At 43.6% G+C, this 18,190-nt stretch overlaps 1 protein-coding gene across 2 annotated transcripts in view; it reads right to left on the reverse strand.

Annotated features, from left to right (window-relative positions):
* Positions 1–18,190, reverse strand: part of Cdc14a (cell division cycle 14A) — a 142,686-nt gene that overhangs the window by 68,237 nt on the left and 56,259 nt on the right. For both annotated transcript variants that reach the window (XM_050147976.1, XM_050147898.1), the window contains exons 6-7: positions 7,353–7,419; positions 2,954–3,016 (exon numbers count right to left, since the gene is read on the reverse strand). In XM_050147976.1, coding sequence (XP_050003933.1) covers positions 2,954–3,016; positions 7,353–7,419 — 130 coding nt within the window. The remainder of the gene's footprint in view (positions 1–2,953; positions 3,017–7,352; positions 7,420–18,190) is intronic.

The following is an 18,190-nucleotide window of genomic DNA, read 5'->3' on the forward strand; positions in this document are numbered from 1 at the left end:
TTTATTTTTACGTACCTTTTTTCTTCTTTCTTTTTATCCTACAGGTCCTTTAAGTATACATTCTGGCTTCCTGATTATGCAACCCCGTCGGTCTCTATATCTGTTTCTTAGGCCTTTTTAGGGCTCTTTTCCCTCAGTTTGTTTGTTCTGATGTTAGTTTTTCTTTTATCTTATATTTTATATTTTATTATTATCCCTTAGAAGCCTGTTTGTTTTCTAATGAGAGACAGAAAGGGGGTGGAACTAGATGGGGGGGACCCTTTTTTTTTTGGCTTCTCAAGATAGGGTTTCTCTGTCTAGCCCTGTGCCACTACCTAAATTACATGGGTTTTTTTTTTTCAATAAAAAGAAAAAAGTGCCTATGAAAAGACATCCTGAATATCCCAGATCATTCCCAGCAAGTCTCACAATTGCTGTCAACAGTACAGTTTTACCTTGAAACCTACAAGTCCTCTCCTGGAATACTGGCCTTGTTGTATGAAGTGAAGTGCACAAATCTGACTGCTTCACAGTCCACCCAATGACCAGGCTCCCTGGAGCAGTGCAAACAGCAGGGGGCATTCTGGCAAGGAGTGCCTGGGCCACAGAGCATCCTTTCAAGACAGTCACCGAAATCCACTGCTCTCCTCCTACTCTCCGGGTTCTTCTTAATTCCGGGGACGGCAGGAGGACCACATTGTTACCAGGTTCTGGTTGCTGGGTAGACTGATTTGTGAGAAGCACGCAGCGCTGTTTATCAACAGCTGTCTCAACATCAGCATGTGGAGAGGGAGAGAAGTCAGCTAGGTTTTTGTGCTGTATCATTTTTCTCTGTGTGAAGTGTTTGGGCCTCCTTTTCTTCCTCTATCCCACACACCTGAACGGCTCTTTTAATTGAAATGTCTTTAGCACTTAAGGGCATATGTAATGGTATGTGTTCCATGCTCATATGCGTAGGGCAGAGATCCAGGGCCAGGAGCTCTTTGGGGATGAGCAGAGTTAGGTACACAACCTTAAGAGGCACCTATATGAGTGAGAGGTTTATAAAATATGAGCTTCGTTAGCCTCAGAGAAGACACAACACTGTAGCTATATACATACATATGTGATCGGAAGCGGTCTTTTAGGACTTGTTTTATTTTTGCAAAGAAGAATCAAACTATAAGCACTATCATTCCAATAAATAAACCATTCCAAGAGAAGTATGGATCAATTACTTTTTAAAATGACTGCATAAGTGATGTATATTTTTAAACCAGTCTTGTCCATTAGAAACTCACTGCCCTTTATTTCTAGTTTTCTGGAGTTCGTTTGTTTCCTTCCTACCTTCCTTCTTTCCTTGCTTTCTCTTTCTTTCTAAAATGAAAAGATTCTTCTGCCAGTACTAAAAATGACACACACACACACACACTGACACAGTTTGAACAATAGACTCAAATTTTTAAAAATTATACTAAACTTATTAACTTTGTTAGACATAATATTTCTGAACTTAAGGATTTCTATGCAAGAACACAGAATATGTTTTCCCCTTAAGCCATGTCCCACCCTTTGGGAACTTGCAGACTAGAAAGGAAATTAAAGTTGTATGTAAATGGCCTTGATGTTAGAAAAATAGGCACAAACTGCGAACGGTGAAACTAAGGTGACGGGATTCCCGAAGGATCACCACAGACTCTGACGGCACGTGAAATGTTGAGGAGGAGGAGGTAAGGAAGGTAAGAACTGCAGAAAGCAAGCTCAGTCAGGGCAGAGACGGTTGAGAATCTGGGCAGCTCGGAGGGACTGGAACAGGACTGCGGACAGCAAGGAACGACAGCGAGACTCCAGAGGCGGTCGGAGTTTAGCAGAGCTGAGAGAGTGGGACACAGCTCACCTCAGGGCCAAGAACAAGACAAGACGGAGGCTGTTTAAGATGGTCCAGCTAGGCTTATGGAAGAAGCCTGAGAAAGGGACCGGTGCTCAGGTAGAGAGCAACTCTAACAATCGGGGAGAAGAGTTCTGACCCAGCGTAAAGGAAATGACAGAAGGGCATCCTCCGTCACCAGCCATGGGAACACAACACTCACAGGACTGTGATGGGGGTAAAGGGGGGCATTCTAGTCTTGAGTTTGGGTAAACAACAAGATGCCCCTCCATTATCACAGATGAAGCGATCAGAAGACCAAGTTTGAATGAAAGATGAACAGTTTATCTTCAAACACAGGGTACACTTGACACACAAGCAAGATACTCAAATAGACATGCTCTGGACACCAGTCCAACCAGGGGAGTCAGCTTCACCTGCTAGGGAGAGTGATGGACCTGATGGTTCTCCTGGAAAAACCCAACGGACACGCTATGCTCAGGCGATATCGGTCCCCTCACATTCTGCGGGCTCCTCAGCTCACAGAAACATTAATGCTTCTGGACCTCTCCTACGACTACTCCCCAGCCCAGGGTAGACAAGCACCCCTGAACACTATCCGTCACTGTGCAGGCAGAGTTCACAATGGTGCCTCTTGGGGGAAAGAGCTGAGTTCACAAGGTTCGCAATGGAAACAAGTGGCCAAGCGTTGGAACTGAGTGCAAGCAACTGCATTTCAATGCATAGCACTGGGACTCTTATAGAACCTGATTTTGCCTTAACTGAGATCTTACTTCTAATGTGCAGGTAATTTAGAATTTCACTACCAAACTACATTTCAAAATTACAGAGAGACTGTCAATGAAGTTTGACAAGAGAATGAATCTATAGGTAGGTAGGGAGATGATAGATAAATAGATGATGATAGATAGATAGATAGATAGATAGATAGATAGATAGAGCTCTTCTATCTAAATTAAAACTTGATGACCCCCTAATAACCAAAGCTGACCACTATTTTTAAAAGATAAATGGTTTTATATTTAACAGGTAATAGTATTTGATTTTTTTTTAAAAATTGAACCAACATGAAATTATATTCTACAAAAAATAATTAAGTGTACAAACCTCGTAATGTTCATATTCATCCACATCAAATGTCTCAAAGTCAAAAAATCCATGCTGTAATCCCTAAAAGTAGAACTGAGTTAGTTTTCTGCACACAGCACTAGCAATACCCTCCTCGTCCCTTCCGGAACGTCTAATCCCAGAATGGTCCCCACAACCTCAGTGTAAAAGCCTCGAACTTGAGCTCTTCGCTGCCCAACAAGAGCCACTTACAACAGTGACAACTTTGGAACTACATACTCCGGAAACGTGAACGTGTGCCTCAGATAGGGGGCTTCCTCCCCAGTTTATATCCGTTCTATATGCAAAACTAATAACACACATAAAACGGAGCATACTAGAAAAGCAATAGCCAAAACCTACCAGGAACGAGACTTAGGAAAAAATATATGACAGCGATTAACTTCTCACACGGGAGCAAAACCAGTTCTTCTTAGACAAACTTGCCTTCCTTCAACCATAATAAAATATTTACCGAAGCAAAATATTTACTACAAAGGGCATTTTTACTTAATGGCCCTAAATTCCTAAAGCTCTGTTTTAGAGGCATTTGTTTCCTAATGGTAGTTTGGGCTAACCTAAGGATATACCATCTGCTCTTAAAATTTCAGAAGGAAGAATGGACTTTTTTAACAAAAGAAATACTTCATACATTTTTTCATGCGGTGACAAAACTCTTTAAAATTAGCTAGCTTGTTCACACCTAATATTTTCAGGAAAATAGAAGTATGTATATATGTATGTATATATATGTATATATACACCAGGAAGCTATAGAGATGACAGCCGAATATAAAACCATAGATACATTTAAAAGTTCTATGATCGAGTCATTAAAAATAGATATGCCGGGCGGTGGTGGCGCACACCTTTAATCCCAGCACTCGGGAGGCAGAGGCAGGCAGATCGCTGTGAGTTCAAGGCCAGCCTGGTCTAAAAGAGCTAGTTCCAGGACAGGCTCCAAAACTACAGAGAAACCCTGTCTCGGGGGCAGGGGGAGGGAGGACAGATGCCAGGAAGCCAAGCCCCAGTGCGTGGAGATCAAAACGTGGGACCTGAACCTTCCACACCAGAAACACCAAGACTGCTTATAAAATAGGCTCCTGGGCCCCTTCCCAGAGTGTAAATCAGATTCTCTGGGACCGGACTACAAGATGAGTTTCTTCAAGCTATTTATTTATTTAGACCCAGGCTCACGTAGCCTAGGCTGGCCTTGAGTGGGCTGATCACCCTGCCTCCCCCTCCTGAATGCTGGAACCCCAGGTATGCATCACCACAACCAGTGCAGGTGGTGCTGGGGATCGAACCCAGGGCAGTGTGCACGCTGGACAGGCATGCTACCAGCTGAGCTGCGGCCCCAGACTTGGGACACAAACTCTACTAGGTCCAAAGAAAACTCAACAATCCACTTCTTCCCCCTTTATCTTTAAACTGTGTGGTTGTCTGTGTGTGTTCATACAACATATACACAGGTGGGCATGACAATACATGATCACGGCAATACATCAAAGTCTGAAAACCACCCTCACTTCACAGGCAGTTTTTAGCATGGTTTCCTGATGATTCTTACACATACTAAATGCTGGCAACAATGACCAACTGAATGAGTCCTACAAAGTAAATGGGACACGATCAATAAGTTATAATTATCTCAACTTTTAAAAAGCTAATTAGGCAGGGCTGGAGAGATGGCTCAGAGGTTAAGGACGCTGACTGCTCTTCCAGAGGTCCTGAGTTCAATTCCCAGCAACCACATGGTGGCTCACAACCATCCACAATGAGATCTGGTGCCCTCTTCTGGCCTGCAGGCATACATGGAGGCAGAATACTGTATGGTATACATAATAAATAAAATCTTTTTTAAAAAAAAAAAGGCTAACTAGGCTGGGCATGGTGGCAATGCATTTCATCCTCTGTGAGTTCAAGGCCAGACTCTATCTCAAAAATAGTAACAATTAATTGATGAAATAATTAATTTAGATAAAATAAATAGCTGATTAGTTCATCCATACAGCTATTAATTTCAGGGAAAACTCAACAGTGTACTGTTTTGCCTTTACCTTTATGTTTGTCCTGCATATTAAATACATGAACAAAGTGTTACGATAAAGGCAGTATATCAAAATCTGAAAAAAAAAATACCCTTAAAAGGCAAAAACATGACCAGGCTCTGTATACATTCCCAAAAGGATATGCACTCAGTAGCATGAAAATAGCTTTGCACGTGTCACCTTAAGCCAGGGACTCTACATGGGCATGTGTGTCTCAGTCGGAGACAACAATAACAACAAAAAAAAACCTATCAGAGCCTTTTAAAGCATCATCCGTACTTAAGAACACCCCGACATGAGAAAGGACTATGTTTAGAAAAGCCTTTATTCATTAATAAAGTCACACCTTTCCTGTTGGGCAGGAAGGATGTCATAAATTTCTATATTGAGATGCCAGATACCATAATAGGGCAGGGATGGTCCAGAGGGAACGGTGGCTTGCGCAAGCACTACAGAAGAGCCAGCCTCTGTCAGATGCAAAATAATGAGATGCAAAAAAAAAAAAAAAAAAAGAGAGGCAAAATAATGGCAGCCAGGACAATAAATGCTTTCTTCCCTCAGGTGTGGTTCCTAAATGTTTTAATAGTGGCTTATAATATGTTGCCATAAAACTCTAGACTACTATTTATGGGTGAACATTTGGGCTCTACCGCTGGCAAGTGTGGGGTTGAATGCTTCCATAGTTTTTATTGCTATTTCGTTGTTGTTTTTTTTTAATTTTAACTCCTTTAAAGTTTTTTTTAATATTTATTTATTTATTATGTATACAATATTCTGTCTGTGTGTATGTCTGCAGGCCAGAAGAGGGCACCAGACCTCATTCCAGATGGTTGTGAGCCACCATGTGGTTGCCAGGAATTGAACTCAGGACCTTTGGAAGAGCAGACAATGCTCTTAACCACTGAGCCATCTCTCCAGCCCCCTCCTTTAAAGTTTTTGAGAGTTTAAGATTATTTGCTGGGCGGTGGTGGCGCATGCCTTCGATCCCAGTTTTTGGGACACAGAGACAGGTGGATCTGCATGAGTTCAGGGCCAGCCTGGTCTACAGAGCAAGTTATAGTACAGGCTCCAAAAAGTTCTAGAAAAAAGCCTGTCTCAAAAAGCCAAAACAAAACAAAAAAAAAAAAAGTAAGATTATTTAAGGGGCTGGAGAGCTGGCTTAGCAGTTAAAAGTATTTGCTGCTCTTGCAAAGGACCCAGGTAAAGTTTCCAGCGTGCATTTGCAGCTCATAACCCTCTGTAGCTCTCGTTCCTAGGGTTGCAATGCCCCCTTCTGGCTTCGACAGGCACTACACGTACACGATGTAAATACCTATTGAGCAGGCAAAACACTCAGGCACAAAAAAAGTTCTTTAAAATAAAAGAAAACCGCTTAAGAATGGTAAAGTCATAAACAGATACACGGAATAGATAGCATATTTAAGCTGATTTTCTCAAAACAGGACAAAAAGTCCATTTTATGTTACAGCAGAAAAAAAAAAGAAATTTGCACTAAAACAACTCCAACTAGATTCATAGCTGAACAGGTCACGGAAAGCCAGTTCACCACGTAGCTGTGCCTGTTCAGCCTCTACAGAATTCAGAGTACAGCCTGGGCAGTTTCCCGGGCTGTAAATTAAACCTGGGCCAGACATTGCTTAACTTTTCCATTAGGCACATAAATAATTAAATAACTACGCTTAATTAACTGACCTGACAGCGCATCCATCACCCGGAGGTATTGTTCAAACACAGACCACAGGGTCCCACCCGGAGACTCTATGATTCAGTTCGGCCTGGCACGCAGCCAACCACTGACAACAGTGGCTTAGATAACCTCGTGCCCCGCCCACACTAAGAGCTAACTCAAAAAGGAGACAAAATGGGCGGTGGAGCCACGCCGTGGTCACAGCAACAGACGGGAGGGGGGAGGGAGCAAATTTGTCTCCGAGTACAAATAAGTAGCTTAAACGGGGAAGGGTGGTCCCTCTCTTCCACCCCTCCCCCACAGCCCGCCACTCTCCTGTCCCAGTGGGTTCTCCACTTCCAAATATTTTCAATCTGAGGTTGGCTGGATTTGTGAATAAAGAACCAAAGTGCGGGAGGCGGTAGGGGAAGAAAGAGGTTAACGGGCTACAAAAAAATGACGAAAGTTCATTATAGACATGTATAAAATTTTCAAAGAATAAGAAAAATAAATCTTTTAATTTAAAAAAAAAAGCACAGAAACTGAAGGCTGACTTGTATTTTACAGATCAGTTATTCAGGAAGTGAAAAGCCTTCTGCTACTGACTCTAGATCCTTCCAACCACAGGTACGGGTGTTGACAATTATCCCTTCCCAGCTTTGGCGAAGAGAGAGAGCCTTACCTTTCTGATTCCTTGTAAACAGTCAAGGATGGTGAGGTTGTACGTGCAGTTTCCAAAGGATGCATCCCTGCAAGCACAAATAAAGGACATTAGAACCATGCACCCAGATTCTCAAATAAGAAACTGCCAAGTCAGTTGGGCCTGCAGGCCGGACCTCGCCGCAGATTCAAGAGCCCGAGACTTCATTCATCTTCCCATCCTGTGTGCCACGGGTACAGGCTTGAAGGCGTACCTTTACCTACCAAAACCTGGTATCCTCGTATACGAAAGGAAGATAATGACAGCCGCTATCATCCACAGGATTGGTTATCAAATGTCATAAAAATGACTGGCACTGCATAAGCACATATATATAATCTAATATATTATATAATAAGCACATATAATATATATATTATAGTCACTATTATCCTTTGGGGGAGGGGTGACACAATCTTGTTATATAGTCCAAGCTGACCGGGACTTACTGTGTAGACCAGGCTGGCCTCAAACTTGTAGTAATCTCTCTGTTTCTGTTTCCCAAGAACCGAGATCACAGAGCGTCTCAGGACACTTGGTCCATGACTACTCTTAATAATGGTGAATGGAGCTGTTTCAAATGAAGCATGCATGACTATAAAAGTGTTCTGGGAGGGGAACAACCTCCCGGCAGGAACCAGTTCATCCAAGCCTAAAAAGGTAGAGAGCCAGGGGGGCAGCGGAGCAGAACCTGGTAGTTATTTTAATACATGTCTGCCACCCCTCCACAACAAAGCAGAAGGTAAGAAGAATGCAGTTCATCCCCCCACCAATTCGCTCAGTTTCTGGGAGCAACAGAAGCTCTGAATGCACTATGAAGAGTTCTCAGAAAAACTGGGGAACCACCAGGCGGTGGGGGTGCACAACAATAATCCCAGCATTCGAGAGGCAGAGGAAGGCCAATCTCGGTGAGTCTGAGGTCCAGCCTGGTCTACAGAGCGAGAGGAATGGTTCAGTGGTTGGGAGAACCTGAGAAAACCCAGGATCAATTCCCAGCACCCACACGGCAGCTCAACAGCTGTCTGTAACTCCAATTCCAGGGGACCTGGCATCCTCCCACAGATATGCACATAAGCAAAGCAATGTAAAATAAACTAATTTTTAAAAAAGACTGGGACCCAAGACCAAAATTATTGTGTGTGTGTGTGTGTGTGTGTGTGTGGCTGAGGTCAGACACACCTAAAGGTGTTATTATAGGCAGCTGTGAGCTACCTGAGGCGTGTCCTGGGAATTGAATTTGGGTCTTCCACACGAACAATCTATGTTCTCAACCACTGAGTCATCTGTCCAGTCCAAAACCATGTTTCTAATTAAAAATAATACTTAATCCTATTGTACTGAAGACTGAGGGCTCTGGGCTGTTTTGTGGAGCGGCTTAACAGGCCTGTTTCAGGCAACCTAAACCTCAAGTATCAAGTTCGGGTCAGCTAAGCAAGAACTGGCCCTGGCGCTTTAAAAGGAGCAGCGTTCCAAGGTGTCCAGAGCAAGAAACTTGACCCTGAGTTTCTCAGTCCCTCAGCTGGGCCCCACTGCTGACCCAAGACAAAGGACTGCCAAGCACTGAGCCTGGCACAGTCAGATGTCCCCAACGAGGTTGGCTCAAGGGCAGCATCCCGGGAGGGTGCCAGAAGAACTCTGCCTTTCACACATAATTAACACAAGACCAAGTGTTATGTCACCAACTATCCAAGGAAGCTTGACCCTGTGGCGTCTACGCCGTGCCTTAAAAAGCAACCGCTTCATGATGGAGCTTCAGTATCCGATAGCACAGCACAGAAAGAGTGACTTAGCACAGCTTAACAGAGATGTCCCATGAGCCCTCACACTTCTGTTAGCCTGTGTGAACAGGGAGGGCTAATCAGACTTCAACGGGGGCTGTAGTGACTCTGCTCGGGTTGTTTTTAAACGCCATCTGAACTCAGGGTTCCAAACAAAACACTTCCCTTTCCACATTCCGTGAAAAGGTCTGAGGTGAGCTACTAGTTTATAGGAATACGGATTCCTTTGTGCACACTCTTTCTTTAGGAGAAGAGGACTTATCCTAAAGATAAATATCTCAGCAACCCCTTGACCAGCGGTCTGATAGTGTCTACAGACCCATTCTCTATTGTAGTAGGATTTTAGTACATAAGATAAAATACATAGGATTAACAGAAAGGGGACTCAATTAAATTTAAGCCAAGTAAATTAAAACCAGAGTGTGCAACACCTTGATGAGTGTTTGGAACTGGAGAGGGGATGTGGCAGTGTGAGTGTGCTTGCCCGGCACGGAGAAGCTCCCTGGCCACCCCCGTCATGCTTGGATTTGGTAACTGCTTTAATTTTCAAGACAGTATAAGTATAGATACTATCTTAAGATAGATCGGCAATGTGATAACGTGTCTGCCTGTGATTTCTACTGTGACCGCCACACTGCTGATTCCACTCTAGCTACCATCCAACATTAGCAATCGACTCTGATCTCAGAAACTAGGAGAGTAAAACTGAAAATACATTGTTTTTCTCATCACTGACTCTAAATTCTCTTGGGAAATCTAGGTTTAAAGGTGCTGCTTTAAGTGTTTTCGAGTTTAATCTAAGGGCTGGGGAGACAGTTCAGGTGAGAAATTGCTTGCCCTGTAAATCTGAGAACCTGTACTGGCTTCCCAAAATCTATATTTTGTTTGTTGGTTTTGCTTTGTTTTGCTTTGTTTTAAGCCTAATGTGGTATGCTGCTTTCACTGAAAGCTAAAAAGACAGAAGGTTTGCAAAGTGAAGTAGAATAAGGGAAGCAAATATCAAGTCTATTTTCCATTCCAGGACAGACAACAAGCCTTGAGAGCCTACTGTGCCGAGTGGCTTAGACGCAGTCATACAGAGAGCCCCGTGACCATTAGCTAACAACCGCAGGATCCTAAATCCTGTCCCCATACTGGGCAAGAGAGAAGGGGCTTATTAGGGGTATCTGGCTCATACACAGTTGCAGGGGAGTAAACAGGGCAGAGACGGCCAAAGCAAACACACACAAAAACACACGCCAGGGAAGGTAGAACACTGACCGGTCCGTCCATCTACCACGTCCTGTGGACTCTCATTAAAGGCTTCCTTTAGCCAAAATCAAGCCAGACAGGGATGGTGGGGAGGGGTGCACAGTCTTTAAACTGGAAATCAGGTAGATAAATAGGAAATAAATTAGAAGACCAAGAAAAACAAATACTAAGTAATTAACAGAGAAAAATTCTCAAAGGGCTGGAGAAGTGGTCACACTGGGTCCTTCCTGAGGTGAGCTTGCAGGAACTGATTCAAATGGGATTTGAGAGTTCACTGAAGAAGCGGAAAGATTTTACTCCACGGGAACAATGTTCCAATCCATCAAAGAAACCAACCCGACCTGTGGATATTCATCACCCTCAGAACAGCAAAACACTAAGAGCTGTTTGTAAACAGAGCAGATGCCCTTGAAAGCCACCAAGACACCTGCCCAAGGCAACCTGCAGAGTTGGAAGAGCCCATGCCAACAATGTTGCTTTTTAATCTGTGTTATAAAAACAAAAAAGGACTTCAGGAGCTTGGGAAATACCGGGCTCTGATGAAAAAAGTCCCTTCCTGCTCTTGAGTCATAACTCAAGGATTTGGATTCTCTCTTTCCTAAGACTCCCCTCCACAACAAAATTTAAATATTTTTAGGCCTCTGTCATCTTTGAAAAAGAGCCAGTCATGCGAAACAAACTTGCTCGATTCCATATGGTTCTTCAGCTACCACCTTGTCTGACTCTCCCTTAAAAATGAGATCACTGAAGACCCTCTTCATCTTTTTAATGGTGTTTAGTGCGCACAGAATGATCCTGTCGCCATCCAGTCCAGAACGTTGATACCACACCCAGAAGAAACTATCCGTCTGCAGCCACTCCTCTCCCAAGCCCTTGGCAACCACTCATCTGCTGTGTCTCTGGATGTACTTGCTCGCTCTCAATCCTCGGGACATTCTGGAAGCATCATCTCAGCAAGAAGTCACCCTCCCTTTTTCATACTCTCTTCTGGGGACCCCAGGCTTTCGTTCTACTTCTCTATCATTACTCCCGAACCCCCCTTGCAAAGCGATCCTTTACGGTCTCTAGAGGGAGGCCTGAGCAAGCGCCAACCCAGGTCCCAACTCCTGTCGCTGCAGACCCCCTGTCTAGACTTTATGTGCAACAATATTACCTGGGCGGCTCCTTAAAAACAGACAGACAGGCCTCGTGGAGCTTCTGTATCAGCAGGTCTAGGACAGGGCCTGAGGCCCTGCATTTCTAGAGCTCTCAGCTGGTGCTGATGCTGCAGGCAGGAGGGGACACCCTCCTAACTCAGAATCATCTCTGCAGGGGCCCTCAAATCTCTCTCTCTAGTACACCATCTAGGAACTCCAAAAGAGTACAGCAGCCAGGTGCTGGGGCATGTGCCTGGAATCCCAGGACCTGGGAACTGAGGCAGAAGGTTTTCTATGAGTTTGAGGCCAGCCTAAAATAAATAGCAAGATCTCATCTTAACAACAACAACAAAAAAAAACACCTAAAAATTTTTTTGGAAAATATTATCATCTTAAATTCACTATGAAAGAAGAAAATCTCTTGGACTGGGAATATAGCACTGTTGGTAGAATTCTTGTCTAAAATGCACAAGCCCTAGATTAGATCCAAAGCAGTTATAAAGTTGTGCACAGTAGGGAACAACTGAAATTCAAGGTCATTCTTAGCTACACGATGAGTTCAAAGACAGCTTCAACTTGAAGAAAAGGGAGGGGGAAGAGAGAGAGAGAGAGAGAGAGAGAGAGAGAGAGAGAGAGAGAGAGAGAGAGAATCTTGAATCCTTCCCCTACCCAAAATCACTAGCAACAACTAGTTTTCTGGCATCGTAGGTAAAAAAAAAAAAAAAAATGAAATAACACAACTCGCACCATCCGTCAAGTTCTGACCCCTTTTTCTACTTGCGTCCCTGTCTCTTGGGGTCACCAGAAAGTATTCTATTCCCAGTTCTAGTGACGTAACCATTCCTAGACATTCTCACCAGTTTTCTTCACTAAAACTGGGGTGTTTCTTAAAAGCACATCTCTTTCCTGACTTCCTGACTGTCCTCAGGGTAAAGCCCCTAGCCCCGTTGATGGATGCCCTCACCTGCCTCTCAGCATCATTTCTCCTGGTCCACTCACTCTGTGTCCTGCCTCAGTGGCCTTCGCTCGGCAGTTCAAATCTGGCCACCCGTGGCTCTCCACAGAACCTCTGCCTTTGCTGGTGTCTGTGCCTTCTCCTCACCTCTACTCAGGGTATCTCCATATACCTTCTTCTCGTCTCTACTTAGGTACCTTCTGACCTCAGCTCAAAGATCATGGCTCTCTGGGAGGTCTTCAACCCTACCTTGAGCTAGATCTGGTTTCTAGACTCCTATCCCTTACACTTGGATGTAATTACAATTTAAAGTTGTCTCCTGGTATGTTTATTTTGACTCTTGACTTCTGTGTCTATAATAGTATTGGAACTATACATTTATTATTCATCAATGTCACCTTAGCACCTGGTACAAAATAGGTAATAAATAAATGTCTCTAATTACATGCTCAAATTAGACAAAGAAGCTCGGGAGGTCATAGAGAAAATGGTCTATGATATTTTAGGATTCTTTTTGCTAACTCAAGTAGCCTACAGCCTCATTTCTCAGTAGCAAGAACAAATTTCTTTGCATTAATTTCAAATCCTTTCTGTCTATTCATGGTCATTATCTTCTGTCTTCTTTGATGGAGGAAGGTCATTGGTTAAAAAAATAAAGAAACTGCTTGGCTGGCCCTCATAGGTGGGAGGAGTAAACAGAACAGAATGCTGGGAGGAAGAGGAAGTGAGCTCAGAGACCCCATGCTCCCCTCTCCCAGGCAGACGCGATAGCTCTGCTCTCTGAGGCACACGCGATGAAGCTCCGACCCAGGATGGACGTAGGCTAGAATCTTCCCGGTAAGAGCACCTTGGGATGCTACACACCTTATTAGAAATGGGCTAGTCCAGGTGTGAGAGTTAGCCGAGAAGAGGCTAGATATAATGGGCCAAGCAGTGTTTAAAAGAATACAATTTAGCCGGGCGATGGTGGCGCACGCCTTTAATCCCAGCACTCGGGAGGCAGAGGCAGGCGGATCTCTGTGAGTTTGAGACCAGCCTGGTCTACAGAGCTAGTGCCAGGACAGGCTCCAAAGCCACAGAGAAACCCTGTCTTGAAAAACCAAAAAAAAAAAAAAAAAAGAATTCTTTAAAAAAAAAAAAGAATACAATTTGTGTGTTGTTATTTCGGGGCATAAGCTAGCCAGGCGGCTGGGGTGCTGGGGACACAGCCCCGCCACTCCTACTACTACAGAATATCAATGAGTACTGATTGACAAAGCCAAAATGTGTTCATGTGTGAGTGTTATCTCTTACATGCGCGTGAACATGTGCCACAGTGCACACATGGAAGTCAGAGGACAACTTTCCCTTTCACCATGTCAGTCCCCAAAGACCTAACCCAAGTCATCAGGTCCAGCAGCAGGTGCTTCACGCACTAAGCCACCCCCACCGGCTCACCCTTTAACATCCGACTGCAATCCATCTCAGTTCAGACTCGACAGATTCCAAGTGTTCAGGAGCACATAGTGAACAGTGCAGCCCTAGACTTGAGAACTGGACACTACTGTGTCTATATTGTATGACCCTATATTATTATATAATCCCTGAGAACACTGTTGTGTCTATATTCTATGACCCTATATTATATAATCCCTGAGAACACTGTTGTGTCTATATTCTATGACCCTATATTACATAATCCCTGAGAACACTGTTGTGTCTATATTCTATGACCCTAAATTACATAATCCCTGAGAACTGGACACTGTTGTGTCTATATTGTATGACCCTAAATTACATAATCCCTGAGAACTGGACACTGTTGTGTCTATATTGTATGACCCTATATTACATAATCCCTGAGAACTGGACACTGTTGTGTCTATATTGTATGACCCTATATTACATAATCCCTGAGAACTGGACACTGTTGTGTCTATATTGTATGACCCTATATTACATAATCCCTGAGAACTGGACACTGTTGTGTCCATCTTACATGATAGCATAATACTGCATAATATCTGAGAACTTCGAACCTCTGAGCAGATGGATTGCATATGAGTAAGGCCTGCAGGGAGTGACAGACCGGAACTGCTTATAGCTTCTAGATCAACAAGATACAAAGCCAAATAACCTCATGAGGGCAGGGTCCAAAGCTTTTCAGACTTAACATCCGATTTCGGACAAATCACTTGGCTCATCTAAAGAAAGAAAGAAATGAGAACTTGGTTCTAATTCACGACTTAAGAAGTCACAGCAAACAACCAAGGCAGACCTGTACGAAACTAGGTATAGCACCAGAAGACAGTCACAGAGCTCTGCTCTGCACCTCTCATCAACTGTTGACTGACGCCCACTTAACAATACAGATTTTCTGTGTGTGTGTGTGTGTGTGTGTGTGTGTGTGTGTGTACACATATGTTTGGAGGCCAGATAGCAATATTGCGTGTCTTTCAATATTGCTCTCATTTGTTGTTACTAATTTTTATTTACTTTTTATGTGCAAGAATATTTTGTTTGCATGTGTGTGTCCCACACACATTCCTGGTGTCCTAAGCAGTCAGAAGAGGGCCTTTGGGTCCCCCAGAACTGGAGTGATAGACGGCTATGAGCATGAAGACGCTGGGAATTGAGCCAGGGTCCTCTGTATAAGCAGCAGTGCTGTTAGCTGCTGAGCCATTTCTCCAGCTCCCAACAGCTTATTTTTTAATAATTAATTTAATTTTTTTCATGTTTTGAGTGTTTTGCTTACATGTATTTCTGTGCATGTATGTGTGTGTGTGCCTGGTGCCCACAGACATCAGAGGAGAGCACTGGATATCATGGAACTGGAATTATGGATGGATGTGGACCACAAGTGTGGGTGCTGGGAATCAGACCCAGGTCTTCTGCAAGAACAACAAATACTCTTAACCACTGTGCCAACTCTCCAGCCCCACAACTTCCTTTTTGAGACAGCATCTCTCTCTAAACCTAGATTTGCCGATACTGACTGACAGCAAGCGCTGGAATCTGCCCATGCCCTCCCTCCATTCCTGCACCCCCAGCATTGGGGTTATAAACACACACGTGGGTTCTGGGAATCATAACTCTGATCCTCATCCCTGCACAATATAAATTCTTTGCCCACTAAGCCATCTCATCAGCCCACAACATTTCCTTAAAAATAAAAATAATGTTAATCCCAGCACTCAGGAGGTTGAGGTAGGTGGAACCGAGTCCAGCCTGACCTACCAAGTGAGTTCCAGAACAGCCAAGACTGTTACACAGAGAAACCGCGTCTTGAAAAAAAATTAAAATAATAAAGATAATGGGACAGTGTCATAAAGGCAAGTGGTTACAGTCCCTTATCATTTGGGTGTTAAGATGAACAACCGAAGCTGCTAGGCACAGAGAGAACACAAGTTTGGCACCAGTATCTGAACCCACAAAAGTAGTAATAGAAAAAAAAATATCCTGAACCAACTTTCATAACACAAATCACTGCCATATGATTGGGGGGGGTGATGATGGAGAGAGAGAGAGAGAGAGAGAGAGAGAGAGAGAGAGAGAGAGAGCGCACTGGATCTCACCTCCCTGTGAGTTTAAGGAGTCACAAAACTTTAGGTTGTTTCTAGTCTCAGGCTCTATAAATGGTCTTTAACTGCCATTTTATTAAGAAGAAAAAGGTGGTAAGAGTCTGTTTTTCATGGCTACCCAAGTTCCAGAAAGTATCGCATAGCTGTTCAAAACAGACTAAACAGGCTGGACGGCAGAAGCCAGCTGTTGTCCACCTCACTGGATTCTTCTCCAATGCTAAGCACCCAAATCAACAATTTATAAAAGATCCATGTAGTCCTTGGGCGGACCCCAAAGACCACAAAAAGTCAAAAGAACATTTTAGCCAAATGCAATGGTACGCGCCTTTAATCTCAGACTCTGGGGGTAGTGGCAAAAGGAGCTCTCTGAGTTCAAGGCCAGCCTAGTCTACAGAGCTAGTTCCAGGACAGTCAGAACTAAATTGTCCCAAAAAACAAGCAAACAAAACCATCACAAAACGCATTTTTGAAACTCAACAGAAATATATATATATGTGATAAAGAACTGTTACCCTTTGAAGTAAAAAGTTAATTACTAAACAAACTTTGACAAAAAATCATGATGCCATATTTAAACTGGCAGGTATCTGGTATGTTTAATGTGAAGAGATATGCTTTATAATCACCAACATCTACCAACATATGTTTGCTTTGCTTCAAAGAAGGTATCCTTGTGCCAAGTTCTAAGTGGCTGACCCTTCTGAGCCTTTGTTAAAAGAACTGCAGGTTCTGGCATGCCCAAGAGATCTACAATAATTGCTTTTGAGATCTCCCCATCAAGGTTCAGCCTCATAGCTCAGCAACCAAGTCATCACAAAGGGTCATCCGCAAACACAACAAACACCTCCCTAAACACAAACACGAGGAGTCCATTTGCAGAGTAAGTGGCATTAAAGGATTGTCAGTGGGAGGTTTAGAGTCTGGCTAAGGAGGCCTGATCTCAGGATGTTCCGGGAGAAAGCTTGGCTAGCCCTGTTCACACTGCATAAAAATGCCACTATTTGAAAAGCCACTTTTATTTCCCAGACTCTCGGGAAACGGCACAAAAACAGTTCTACAAAACCATAGCAAATTATTCTGATCCCAAGGGATCATTTTGTTCCACCCACGTGTGAATCGGGAAGCCTGCCTTAGAATGTTCCAGAGAGTAGTTCTGCCTGATGTTAATCGGGAGGGAATCTGTACATTGGAAACTTTCGGGTTAAACAGATTAACTCATTATTCAACATCAATCAACTCTTTTAAATAGGAATATGCTTTACAAATTCCCAAGAGAGAAGTTGTAAACATTGATCATTCCGCTTGGGCTTCATTTCCTCTATCATCCGAGAGCATTTCTCTAAGTGGCCACAAGTTCACACATTAGGGTCACACGGAAAGCATTCCGAAGCCAATACCCAGATCTCGGCTGGCGTCAGCTGCATCAGAACTTCCGGTAGTGGAACCTGAATGTCGATACCATCATAAAACTTCTGAAGTACTCTGACAAGTTGGAATACGCCTGACTCTGGGAACAATGACCTAACAGCCAGAGACTCCAGACTCTTCGGCAAGCTTGGGGTGGGGGCGCTAGATCAGGGGGAGTCGGGAGGGACAAGGCAAACAGATGTTATTTCTGGACTTACCCAGAACTCTCAAAGACAAAACAACACACCGACAGCTAGAGAGGGGCCATCTGACTCCCTCTTCACCTGGCGATCTTTTTTTCCTTACCATGCTTCCTGAATAAGTCTTTAAAACTACATCCCTGGGTCTTATTTTCTGAGTGACTTTACTCCCCTTAATTTTTTTTCTTTTTCTTTCTTTTTTGTTTTATTGTTATTCGGTTTGGTTTGGCTTGGTTTGGTTTAGTTTTGTTTGGTTTGGTTGGTTGGTTAGTTGGTTGGTTGGTTGGTTGGTTGGTTGGTTTGGTTTTTCAAGACAGGGTTTCCCTGGGCTACCCCAGGGAAATTGACTTTGGCACATTTAGGAATGATCACAAACAAACAAAAATAAAAACCCTTACCAAACTGATTTTAAAACTCCGAAGACCCAAGGAAGCAGCACAGTTGGTAAGGTGCTTGCCTTGTAGGCAAGAAGACCTGAGTTTGAGCATCAGAACCCAAATATAGCACAATGCTATACGCATGCTTGGGGTTTG

This window comes from Alexandromys fortis, unplaced genomic scaffold (assembly GCF_014885135.2).
Source record: "Alexandromys fortis isolate MF-2015 unplaced genomic scaffold, M_Fortis_MF-2015_v1.1 scaffold_19, whole genome shotgun sequence".
NCBI lineage: Eukaryota > Metazoa > Chordata > Mammalia > Rodentia > Cricetidae > Alexandromys > Alexandromys fortis.